Raw genomic sequence first — 12,867 nt, 5'->3', positions numbered from 1 at the left:
TGAATACACCTCATACAAATCGCCCTTATGAACAAGCCGCCCCTGGTGGCCAATGTGCTGCCATTTGGACATCACCTCTTGCGTATGAGAGACCATATTCTGTGTTGTCATCAGACCCAGCATTGACAAACTCCACTTTCTGGACTGATCCCACAACACCTCCAGTTACACTGACTGCACTGGCATTCACTCCTAGCAACGGACTCTGACACAGTTTGAAAACATGCCAGATTCAGTCACTACACAGGAGCCTTTAATAAACCATCAAGAACATGTCGTGCGTGAACACACTCAGCACTGAGCTAATGTTTACAACACAGAGTCTTGAAGTGAATATACATACACACACCGTCACTATTTCCATGAGGACCACACTGCACAAATGTACAGCCTGACAAAGGCATTATGGGTATTTTTTAAAATACATTTTATTTTACAATGTTCACAACAACAAGACAGACATTTGTATCATACTTTTTCATCTGAAGGAAATGCTTAAAGCATTTTGTATTAATGTCTCCTGACCACAAACCACCGCTTTGCAAGGGGCACAACTGTACATGGGGAGTAATTTGGGGATCAAGGACCTTATTCAAAGACACCAAAATAATTCTCTTGTCAGAGTCTGTTTGAGGCTGTAGAATCAAATAATTGTGACGACTTTTCGGTCTGAGAACTTTTCCCAAATGGGTGGAACGTTGTCCGAGTGGTCTGTTGCTGCTTGCTGAGGTGAATTATCCTGAGCACCACTAACAAATGTAAGCCAATGGTCCAGAAATGTATAGAAATGCACTGTTGCAAGAAAATAAACCCAAATGTTCAGAAAACAGACTTAGATCTGGCCTAATTAGAACTTTTTAAGTTTGGCATAGACAAATGCTTATGACATTTTTATTCCATGCACTACTGCACCCGCAAGGTTGGGTAGGATTACTTTGAAAGAATACATGTGGATTACATGTATGTATGTACATACATACATTAGGATTACTTGTAATCTGATTACTTTTGGATTACATTTCAAAGTAATCCTACCCAATCTTGTGCACCCCTTCTATTCTGGATATTTTTAATAGATTCCAACACTGAAAGTTTTCTGTTTGAAAACAGCTCATAAGCAATGAATCTGCAGAGAAGCGGACAGCATCCCAGCTAGGACAAACATGACGGGAAGAACCTGAAGGACAGGTTAGAGGATCCCACATGTGTACACAACGGCTGACTACTCTGGTTTGATGAGCCACTAATACCTCACAAGCATCTTTATATTCTACACACACATAAAAAAAAAGTTGGCACGATAGGGAAAAATTAATTATTTAAAATCTGATTCTTCTTACTTTGACTTCTATTTCTTTGCAGACAGTATGAACCCAAGATATGTCATCATGTTTTGGTTGGTCACCTTCATTTGTAAATATACAACCATTGCTCCATTTAAGGTCTGCAACACATGCAATAAAATTACATTAAGTGAAAAAAAACAAACAAGTTTTCATTTATTCTAAATATAATATTGAATCATCCGTTTTACAAACAGTTTTCTCTGTTACTAAATGTCTTGGACATCATTTACATCAATCATTAAGAAATGCAAACAGTATGGTACTGTACACTAACTCTGTCAAGTAGGCAGTTCAAAATAAATAAATAAATCAGGTGACATCCATCACATCTCTGAAAGAATTACAGGATTCTGTGGATTTGAGAAGAGAAACTGCTACGTTTGCTGGTTGCATCCACATTCACAGCTTCATGTTGGTGTGAAGAAAACTGTACAAAATATCTTTTCACATAACATTTTTCATGAAAAAAATATATCTGAAAATGACATTGCCAAGCAGCAGGCTGGGGAGGGTCTGGGGACATACTAACCCCATCTGTATTTCTTAATGATTTATGCAAATTACGTCCAAGACATATTCGGTGACTTGGAAAGGTTTTGTTCATCCTGCAATGAAACACAAGAAATAGAAGTGTTTTGTACAGTAACACTACCTCTAACTGTAGTGACATGAAGTTTGGGGTTCCACAGGGGTCCGTCTTAGGCCCTCTGCTTTTCTCCCTTTATATAGCACCCCTTGGGCACATATTGCTTTCTTTTGGGATTACCTTTCACTGCTATGCTGATGATACTCAGCTATACATACCGATAACTGCTCGTCACCTCCTTCACATAAAATCCTTAGAAGATTGCCTTGCATCAGTGAGAAGTTGGATGTCTAAAAACTTCCTACTTTTAAACTCTGATAAGACTGAAATGATGGTTCTTGGTCCAGTGAGACATCGGCATCAATTTGACCAGTAAATGATTAGCCTAGGCTCGTGTGTCATACATCACAATGACAAAGTGAGGAACCTTGGGGTAATTTTTGATCCTACATTGTCCTTTGACCTACACATTAGAAATATTACGAGGATTGCTTTCTTCCACCTGCGAAATATAGCGAAGATTCGTCCCATCCTAACTATGACTGATGCTGAGACCATGATCCATGCGTTTATCTCTTCTAGATTGGACTACTACAGTGTTCTATTTTCTGGTTTACCGCAGTCCAGCATTAGGGCTCTTCAATTGGTTCAAAATGCTGCAGCCAGACGTCTGACATGAAGTACAACCCCTGGCAAAAATTATGGAATCACCGGCCTCAGAGGATGTTTATTCAGTTGTTTAATTTTGTAGAAAAAAAGCAGATCACAGACATGACACAAAACTAAAGTCATTTCAAATGGCAACTTTCTGGCTTTAAGAAACACTATAAGAAATCAAGAAAAAAGATTGTGGCAGTCAGTAACGGTTACTTTTTTAGACCAAGCAGAGGAAAAAAATATGGAATCACTCAATTCTGAGGAAAAAATTATGGAATCACCCTGTAAATTTTCATCCCCCAAATTAAAACCTGCATCAAATCAGATCTGCTCATTGACATTGACCCTATGCCATGACATTGACCCTATGTGTCTTTTTGCAAGGAATGTTTTTGCAGTTTTTGCTCTATGGCAAGATGCATTATCATCTTGAAAAATGATTTCATCATCCCCAAACATCCTTTCAATTGTCCAAAATATCAACATAAACTTGTGCATTTATTGATGATGTAATGACAGCCATCTCCCCAGTGCCTTTACCTGACATGCAGCCCCATATCATCAATGACTGTGGAAATTTACATGTTCTCTTCAGGCAGTCATCTTTATAAATCTCATTGAAAAGGCACCAAACAAAGGTTCCAGCATCATCACCTTGCCCAATGCAGATTCGAGATTCATCACTGAATATGACTTCATCCAGTCATCCACAGTCCACAATTGCTTTTCCTTAGCCCATTGTAACCTTGTTTTTTTCTGTTTAGGTGTTAATGATGCCTTTCGTTTAGCTTTTCTGTATGTAAATCCCATTTCCTTTAGGCGGTTTCTTACAGTTCGGTCACAGACGTTGACTCCAGTTTCCTCCCATTCGTTCCTCATTTGTTTTGTTGTACATTTTTCGATTTTTGAGACATATTGCTTTAAGTTTTCTGTCTTGACGCTTTGATGTCTTCCTTGGTCTACCAGTATGTTTGCCTTTAACAACCTTCCCATGTTGTTTGTATTTGGTCCAGAGTTTAGACACAGCTGACTGTGAACAACCAACATCTTTTGCAACACTGCGTGATGATTTACTCTCTTTTAAGAGTTTGATAATCCTCTCCTTTGTTTCAATTGACATCTCTCGTGTTGGAGCCATGATTCATGTCAGTCCACTTGGTGCAACAGCTCTCCAAGGTGTGTTCACTCCTTTTTAGATGCAGACTAACGAGCAGATCTGATATGATGCAGGTGTTAGTTTTGGGGATGAAAATTTACAGGGTGATTCCATAATTTATTCCTCAGAATTGAGTGATTCCATATTTTTTTCCCCTCTGCTTGGTCTAAAAAAGTAACCGTTACTGACTGCCACAATCTTTTTTCTTGATTTCTTATAGTGTTTCTTAAAGCCAGAAAGTTGCCATTTGAAATGACTTTAGTTTTGTGTCATGTCTGTGATCTGCTTTTTTTCTACAAAATTAAACAACTGAATGAACATCCTCCGAGGCCGTGATTCCATAATTTTTGCCAGGGGTTGTAGAAAGTTCAACCACATTACACCCATTTTAGCATATCTTCACTGGCTTCCTGTCCCAGTGAGCTCAGATTTTAAGGTTCTGCTACTAGTCTATAAAATTATTCATGGACTGGCAGCTCCCTACCTAGCTGACCTAATTAAACCTTACGTACAGGCCCGGGCTTTGCATTCTCAGGGTGCAGGACTACTTTGTGTCCCTAGGGTGAATAAGAAGGCTGCGGGTCATAGAGCTTTCTCTTATCGTGTCCCTGTTCTGTGGAATGATCTCCCTGCGTCAATAAAACAGATTCTGTGGAGACTTTCATGTCCAGACTTAAGACGCACTTATTTTCCCTTTTGTATGGCTAGCATATTGGCATAGTATGTTTTTATGCTTTTTACTCTTAATTCATTTTATTAGGAAACAGAGCGTGACGTGGCCTCAACTTTACCTAAAATCTGGGTCTTTTAGTGAAGCTTGGGGCTAGTGGCCAGCGATCACCTTAGTATTTCCTGTTTATCTTGTTGTTTAATGCTGGCAAATTATACTGTATTTCTTGTCTTTCTGATGCCTGATTCTGTTTTTTTCTCTCTGTTTAAGGTGCAGGTCCATCCAGAGATGGGAGTTGTATTTGTGCTAGAGACCCTCCCGTCTCCCTCTCTCTTTCTGTCCCTCGTTTCCTCTCTCTCTCTCTTTTTGTCTGTCCCTCGTTTCCTCTCTCTCTCTCTTTTTGTCTGTCCCTCGTTTCCTCTCTCTCTCTTTTTGTCTGTCCCTCGTTTCCTCTCTCTCTCTCTTTTTGTCTGTCCCTCGTTTCCTCTCTCTCTCTCTTTTTGTCTGTCCCTCGTTTCCTCTCTCTCTCTCTTTTTGTCTGTCCCTCGTTTCCTCTCTCTCTCTCTTTTTGTCTGTCCCTCGTTTCCTCTCTCTCTCTCTTTTTGTCTGTCCCTCGTTTCCTCTCTCTCTCTCTTGTCTGTCCCTCGTTTCCTCTCTCTCTCTTTTGTCTGTCCCTCGTTTCCTCTCTCTCTCTTTTTGTCTGTCCCTCGTTTCCTCTCTCTCTTTTTGTCTGTCCCTCGTTTCCTCTCTCTCTCTTTGTCTGTCCCTCGTTTCCTCTCTCTCTCTTTTTGTCTGTCCCTCGTTTCCTCTCTCTCTCTTTTTGTCTGTCCCTCGTTTCCTCTCTCTCTCTTTGTCTGTCCCTCGTTTCCTCTCTCTCTCTCTTTTTGTCTGTCTCTCGTTTCCTCTCTCTCTCGTTTGCTCCCTCTCTGTCTCTCGTTTCCTCTCTCTCTCTCTCTCTCGTTTCCTCTCCCTCTCGTTTGCTCCCTCTCTGTCTCTCGTTTGCTCTCTCTCTCTCTCTCTCTGTCTGTCTCCCTCCCTTTCTGCCTCTCGTTTGCGCTCTCTCTCTCTCTCCCTCTGTCTGTCTCCCTCCCTTTCTGCCTCTCGTTTGCGCTCTCTCTCTCTCTCCCTCTGTCTGTCTCCCTCCCTTTCTGCCTCTCGTTTGCGCTCTCTCTCTCTCTCCCTCTCTGTCTGTCTCCCTCCCTTTCTGCCTCTCATTTCCGCTCTCTCTCTCTCTCCCTCTCTGTCTGTCTCCCTCCCTTTCTGCCTCTCGTTTGCGCTCTCTCTCTCTCTCCCTCTCTGTCTGTCTCCCTCCCTTTCTGCCTCTCGTTTGCGCTCTCTCTCTCTCTCCCTCTCTGTCTGTCTCCCTCCCTTTCTGCCTCTCGTTTGCGCTCTCTCTCTCTTTCTCTCTGTCTGTCTCCCTCTCTGTCTCGTTTGCTCTCTCTCTCGCTTGCTTTCGCTCTCCCTCCATCTCTCTCTCTCTTTTTTCATTTCTCTCTCGCTGTGCTTGTGCTGTGCAAACTTTTCATTTTTGGAAACACAAAGGTTTTTCAACTGTAAAATTAGTTTATCATCATCGACGCTCACGTGCAGGAGTTTAATGGAGACTTTTCCCCCCTTTCAGCAGGCAGAATCTCTGTTCGGTGTCCTCCTCGGCTGCACACTGAGCTGGCTAGTCATAGCGTTTTACAGCCTCGGGACAGTGAAGCGGCTAACTAACCCGATAACGATCTGGGATCAGATCAATCCCATCCCTAGTTCTATCACAACATGTTTCATAAGGTATTGGTGTTGTGCCTAAAATTCCTTGCCATCTGGAACCATGTCCTATATTTTGGAAGGAAAAAACATGCTGTGCCCACGGGAATGCACACAACATTTTACTATAAGGCTCATAATAAAAAGGTTTTGCTTTGGTCAAATGTGGAAAAAACAACACTTAAATACTCAAACTTAATGGTCTCAGTAGACAAACTGTCAGACAGCAGGGGCCCCATGTACAAAGCATGCGCATGCACAAAACGTGGCGTACGGCCGTCTACATGCCAATGTTCAGATGTATTAAAAGTGAAATGGCTGTGGACATGTGTGGTGCGTCACGCAAAAATCCTGGCTGGTGTACACAGGTTTCTACAGCGACTGTTCCACAGCTGACACGGAGAGGTGATGCTGGGAATCCGTTAATAGTGTGAAAACATGAAGTCATCAAAGTGATGTGCACATCAGAGACACATTTGCTATTATATGGGTGGATGTAAAACAGAGGTCTTAATCCAGTTCCAGAAAGGGCCGAGAGTGTGCAGGCTTTCTGTGCAACCACCCACTCCAGCAGGTGATTTCACTGATTAACATCACACTGAGCAGGTGAAATCAGTTAATCAGTGAAATCACCTGCTGGAGTGGGTGGTTGCACAGAAAGCCTGCACCCTCTCGGCCCTTTCTGGAACCGGTTTGAGACCTCTGATGTAAAAGCATGTGTAAAGTGATGCGTAAAATGCCATTAATGGATTTTTCTTTGGTTGAGTTGGGAGCAGTGGGATAGGGGGCAGAGAATTAAGTTCTTGGGTGGTCGAAGAGTAAAAGCTGTTCCTCTGTCTCTTCATGCGGGACATCAGGGCCCTGTAGTGCCTTCCAAAGGGTTGCAAAGTGAAGACATGATGGAAAGGGTCAGAATTGTCTTTGATAATTCTGCGGGCCTTGTTGTGACAGCGTGACCTGTAGATGTCTTTTGGAGGGGTTCAATCAATTATTTTTTGTGCTGTGTTGAGCACCCTCTGGAGAGTTGCCCTGTCTGCTTCTGAACAGTTTAACTGCAATAATTATTTGTTGCAGCTCTACATAAACACAACAGTCACACCGTCTCAAATTCTTCACTGCTAGTGCACAAATCCTGCTCTACAAATCATAAATTAACACACTGTCAATGAACAATGTCAATGACCCATATTATACCCTTCCAAAATTAGAAAAAAAAAATTGGCAGACAGCTTTTGAGATATCGTAATAAATGGATGACGATAACTAAGATGGATGCTGTGCCACGACATAAGGTTAACAGCCTATCGACCGGTAACCCCCAAAAAACCCAGAAGCAAACTGACATCATTGTCATGAGACTACTTCCAGTGCAGACTGATGATGTTATCACAGGTAAGATGCAAAAGAGACAAGAAAAACATGGTGAAAAGTCATTATTTTTGCATTTTATGACGTGTTGGGGTAACAAAATTACTTAATTTTTGGTGGGCGTTTAACCAATTGTAATAAAGATTAATTTAATTTAAGGTGGTTGTTAGGAGGTGGGCTGATGCTTGAGGAGTGTGTGGATACAGTATTTCAATAACTGATTAATCAACACAATATTCAACAGATTAATCAATTAGTTGTCTGGGATATAAAATGTCAGAAAATGGAGAAAAATGTTGAACAATATTTTCTAGAGCCCACAGTGTTGCTTTCAAATGTCTTGTTTTGTCTACGACCAAGATATTCAGTTTACTGCCAGGTACGAATAAAAAAACTAGTAAAACCAACCACAATGTGTGCGTGAGCTACATGACTATTGGCTACAGCTATAAATTCTGCTGTAGCTCCTTTGAGACCCTCTGGTGTTTTTCATAATGTGAACGCCAACCAACAAGCATGCAGCAACAATTAGAAACTGTAGAAATTCACGATTTTGTAACAATGTTAGAGAAGAAATCAAAGGAAAATTAAAAGGAATTTTTTTTTTACAGGCACATTTGAACCAGCAACAGCATTTAACAGAAAAATGATCTCTTCACAATATTTTGTGCAACTCCATGAAATACTTTTTAGAGAATACCACACAGGGTTCGAAATTACAGACACTTCTTCAGCAGCTGGAGGGAGGAATAAGAACATTTATAGGTGGATACGTTGGGTTTTTTGTTTGTTTTTTGAAGACCATAATAGAAATAAGTTTAATGCTTTATTGTTTTATCCTCTGCAATTTTATAACCCATATTATTTTTTTTCATGCATTTATTTTATTGCCAAATAAATCAAATCAAATAGCATAAGTAGATTCATTATGAACACAATGAAACTGGTAGAAGTACATTTAATAATAAAACTAATTTCAATTATCTGAATCTGCATGTCATTTTGCAGTGTTTAATTAACCACCAATATTGACAGAAACACTATTTCCCCAATGTAATATCAGAAAACTTAGGAATGATGTTGCTCAAACATAAAAATTAAAGTGTCTAATGAGATTCTTTTTTGAGGACCCATTTGAACTTTAGTTTTGTAGTTCAGGGAATAAGGACCAGGACTCCCAAGATGTAGACCAAGGTTCAAATCCCGCTCATGCTACCCATTTGTGTATTTGGACAAGACATTCCACCCAGCTGTGAAAACGGGTACTGGCCTTGGCTGGAACATAAATGTGAGGTGTCATTGTAAAGTGCTTGGCGCATCTGGTGATTGTGTGATTCGTCAAAGTTAAAACCCTCCGTATGACATCTGATCCATCATTGTCTTTTCATCTGCACATTAGGGAGGTCATTAAGACGGTCCATTGTCACTTCTATAACACTGTAATGATCAGATGTATCCTCTCTATGGCGGTTGCAGAAACTTTGACTCATGCCTCCGTGTCTTCCAAAATTAACTATGTTGTAATGTTTTCATTTCAGGACTGTCACATAATAGTCTGGAGTCTGGTACAGAATACGGGTGCAAGAGGTTTGATCATATTACATCAGTCCTGGCTTTCCTTCATTGGCTCCCTGTGACTTTAAGAGCAGATTTCAAGATTTTGTTGCTGACTTATGAGGCAAGGGAGATGAATCTGACTATCTTGCTGAATTTAAGCCTACTTGTACTCTGCAGTCACTACTTGCTTTGTGTTCCAAGTGTTAAAAAGAAGTCAGCAAGATTCTGAACTTCTTCCTACCATGTGGAAAATCCTACCTGTTGGGATTCAAAAGGCAACTTCCAAGACTAGTCGTAAAACCTATTTATTTTCTATTGACTATCATTAGTTTAATGGTTTTTAGCTTGTTTAATTATTTAGCTTGTACAAAATTGCTTTTCATGGTTCTAATTGCTTTTACTCTGTGATATGGGGATCTTTGTTTAATGTTGTTCTGGACTTATGTTCAGAGCTTTGATTTTTTTCATTTAAAATGCTTTATAAACATGTAAATTACCCATAAGTGCAGGGACACAACTGTAAGTTGAGTTTTAGCTGTCAGTCCATCTTGTTTTTGACAAGACTTAACTTTTCAAATTAATTAAGTCAACACCTTGCTGCATACGAGGTCTATTAGAAAAGTATCAGACCTTATTATTTTTTTCAAAAACCATATGGATTTGAATCACGTGTGATTACATCAGACATGCTTGAACCCTCATGGGCATGCAAGAGTTTTTTCACGCCTGTCGGTTACGTCATTCACCTGTGGGCAGTCTTTGAGTGAGGAGTGGCCCACCCTCTCGTCGATTTTTTTCATTGTTTAGGAATGGCTCAGAGACTGCTGCTTTGTTTGATCAAAATTTTTTCAAAACTGTAAGGCACAACTGAGTGGACACCATTCGATAAATTCAGCTGGTTTTCGGTAAAAATTTTAACGGCTGATGAGAGATTTTGGTCTGGTAGTGTCGCCATAAGGACGGCCCAAGGTGCCTGACGGGCGAGCTGCGCTTCGAAGCGGCAGCGTCTCGCCGTTTCAAGTTGAAAACTTCCACATTTCAGGCTCTGTTGACCCAGGAAGTCATCAGAGAACAGAGAACTTTCAGAAGAAGTCGGCATGAGGAGTTTATTCGGACATTCCATTGTTAACGGCCATTTTGTAATGAAAGAACGTGCGGGCAGAGTCGCATGTCGGGCTGGACCCGACCGCTGGGGGTCTCGACAGGAAAAACACCTCCATTGGAAACCTTAACGGACAAGTTGGAACATGCCCAAGCTGTTAAACAATTTCTCAGTTACTCACTTGTTGAAAGCCATCAAAAGCCGCCTGAATTTTACAAATGGTTTTCAACATGGAGGTGTTTTTCCTGTCGCGGCGCACACAGATTCGCCGAGTCATCACGGAAACGACTCTGCGAATTTGCGCGCACGTCTTTCATTACAAAATGTCCTTAAACAGTGGAATGTCCGCATAAAGTCCGCATGCCGGCCTCTTCTGAATCTTCTCTGTTCTCTCACGACGTCCTGGGTGAATTAAGCCTTAAATTAGGATGTTTTCAGGTCGAAACAGGCCGACGACGGCGCCTGGAAGCGCTGCGCAACGTCCTGCTCCATGGGAAGTCTTTACACCAACAGAAACGCCCCATAATCTCTCATCAGCCGTTAAACTTTTCACCGAAAACCAGCTTAATTTCTCGAATAGTGTCCACTCGGATATTCATCACAGGCCCAGAAAAATTTTTGATAAAGCAACGCGTGCCGTCTCGAGCAGCGTGTGAAACAAAGGAATTCAGCCGAGAGGGCGGGACCACATCTCACTCAAGGCCTGCCCACAGGGAAATGACGTCACCGACACGCGTGAAAAAACTCACGCATGTGCACGAGGGTTCAAGCATGATTGGTGTAATCGCACGTCATTCAAATCCATATAGTTTTTTTTTTTAAATAAAAAGGTAGGATACTTTTCTGATAGACCTAGTATTTGAGCAACTTTTGTCACCATCTAGTGGACGATATGAGTTTTGTAAGGCTTCTGTGGATTTCCTACTTGAAAGCCAAAATTCAGTTAAAAAAATAAAGCATTTCTAAATATCAGAAGTGCCTAATTTTTTGGGCAGGGAGAGCTTTGATTTACCAGTATAAATGTATAAAATCTTCAATTTTGAGAGTTTTGCGATTCTTGAGTTTTAGGAGGCGGAAAGTTTTGATGGACTTAAGGACAGATGGAAAGACATCAATTTCTCTTGACAAGCACAGCTTCCAGTTGTGAATAAGTTTATTATTATCTGCTAGATGGAAAAAGTCCTACAGAAACACAGTCCTTCAGGTTTTTGCAAACAGGACAGTCATGTAATTTTGGATATTGTGGAAAACTGTATTTTTGTAAAATCAGGCCAGTTTATGTGAGGACACTTGGGAAATGAGGACAATTGTGGACATGAGTCTACACTTAAGTGAGGACTTTGTTTTCATTATAATATGGAATATGAGAAAATTTTACAATTTCGGGCTGTTTGTAAACTTCTCTGAAGACCGCAGGTTTCATAGTTGAAGGTGAAGCAGAAAGAAAACCTCATAATCTTATCATTATCTGTTAGCCGCTATGGCGCGCGTCGCTCACCTTGTCGGCGGGGTCCTCTTTGTGGCGCGCGGCGGCGCTCCGCCTCCTGAGTTTGATTGACGGGGAGCGCAGCAGGTTCTTAATGCGGCTGCGGATCGTTCCGCTTCCATCCGCGGTCATCGTGCGGTGGCGGCGCCGCTAGCTTACCGGCTAGCTCGCGCCCCTCAGTGACTGAAGCCTGTCTCCCTCCCCGGTGCCGTCATGTCGTCTGCCGCGCCGGAGCGATAATCAAGCCTGGCTCTGGGTTCAGACTGGTCCAGATCACAGGTCTTGTATTCCGCCTGCTGTTCCGCATCTTATTTCTCCACCGCGGCGAAGACAAAACAGCAGGAAAGACGCTGCGGCTTCCACAACGATCCAGACCGGACCTGAACCGGGAGATCCGCCGCCGGCCGTCAAGACAACCGACATAGACATGCGCGCAAATTTCTACTTGGCTTTGTCAAAATAAAGCGTGAATTGGCTTCACATGCCTATATCTATCTATATTTATATCTATATGTGTGTGTGTGTGTGTGTGTGTGTTTTAGCTGCTGTTGGAGTGTGAACCTAATACCTTGGGGAGTTTTACCTTTTTCACTGTGGAGTGGACCTTTTACCACGGTATTTAACTGAAAACCCAAGACATCAACCGCCTGTTGGAGTGGAATTATTTACTTCTGTTAAATACCTGTGAACACAAACATCAACAAGTACTCTACTCTTTTCTACTCTCCTATTTTACTGTTCCTTTTTAGACATTTAGATATACCTTTGTATACTGGCATAGTTTCACCTTAGAACTGGAATATAATATATAAGATATACCTTACTGAATTTTCATGTGAACAGCAAAACTATTTACCATAGGTCACACACCCCGCGTGTCCGTTGATGCAAAATAAGGAAGTTGGTCTCAATTAACGATGTCACGATTAACATTGTCCCAGAAGACAGACCTCTTACGCGGGAATTTATTAACAAACTAGAAGCAGAGAGTGCAAACCTCCGCCAAGGCCATGGAGTCACTGACGCCATAACATCTACACGCCGTGGAATCATTGAACCTACAAAAGTCTAACAATGATGTTTGCTCAGTAGTAAAAAATAGTTTCATCGGCTGTGACTGGATAGCATGTATCCTTAGCGCTTGGCATCAGTTTATTGCAACTTGCACCTTTCCCAGAAGCTAC

General features: G+C 41.6%; 1 protein-coding gene across 3 annotated transcripts in view; it reads right to left on the bottom strand.

Annotated features, from left to right (window-relative positions):
• mapkbp1 (mitogen-activated protein kinase binding protein 1) overlaps positions 1-12,136 on the bottom strand; it is a 113,684-nt gene extending 101,548 nt beyond the window's left edge. For all 3 annotated transcript variants that reach the window (XM_034194815.1, XM_034194817.1, XM_034194818.1), the window contains exon 1: positions 11,696-12,136. In XM_034194815.1, the coding sequence (XP_034050706.1) occupies positions 11,696-11,815 (120 nt within the window). In that variant the 5' untranslated portion in view covers positions 11,816-12,136. The remainder of the gene's footprint in view (positions 1-11,695) is intronic.
• Between the last annotated feature and the right edge of the window lie 731 nt (positions 12,137-12,867).

This window comes from Thalassophryne amazonica, chromosome 19 (genome assembly GCF_902500255.1).
Source record: "Thalassophryne amazonica chromosome 19, fThaAma1.1, whole genome shotgun sequence".
NCBI lineage: Eukaryota > Metazoa > Chordata > Actinopteri > Batrachoidiformes > Batrachoididae > Thalassophryne > Thalassophryne amazonica.
Note: the sequence above shows the minus strand (reverse complement) of the source record. Positions and strands in the feature narration are given on the sequence as shown.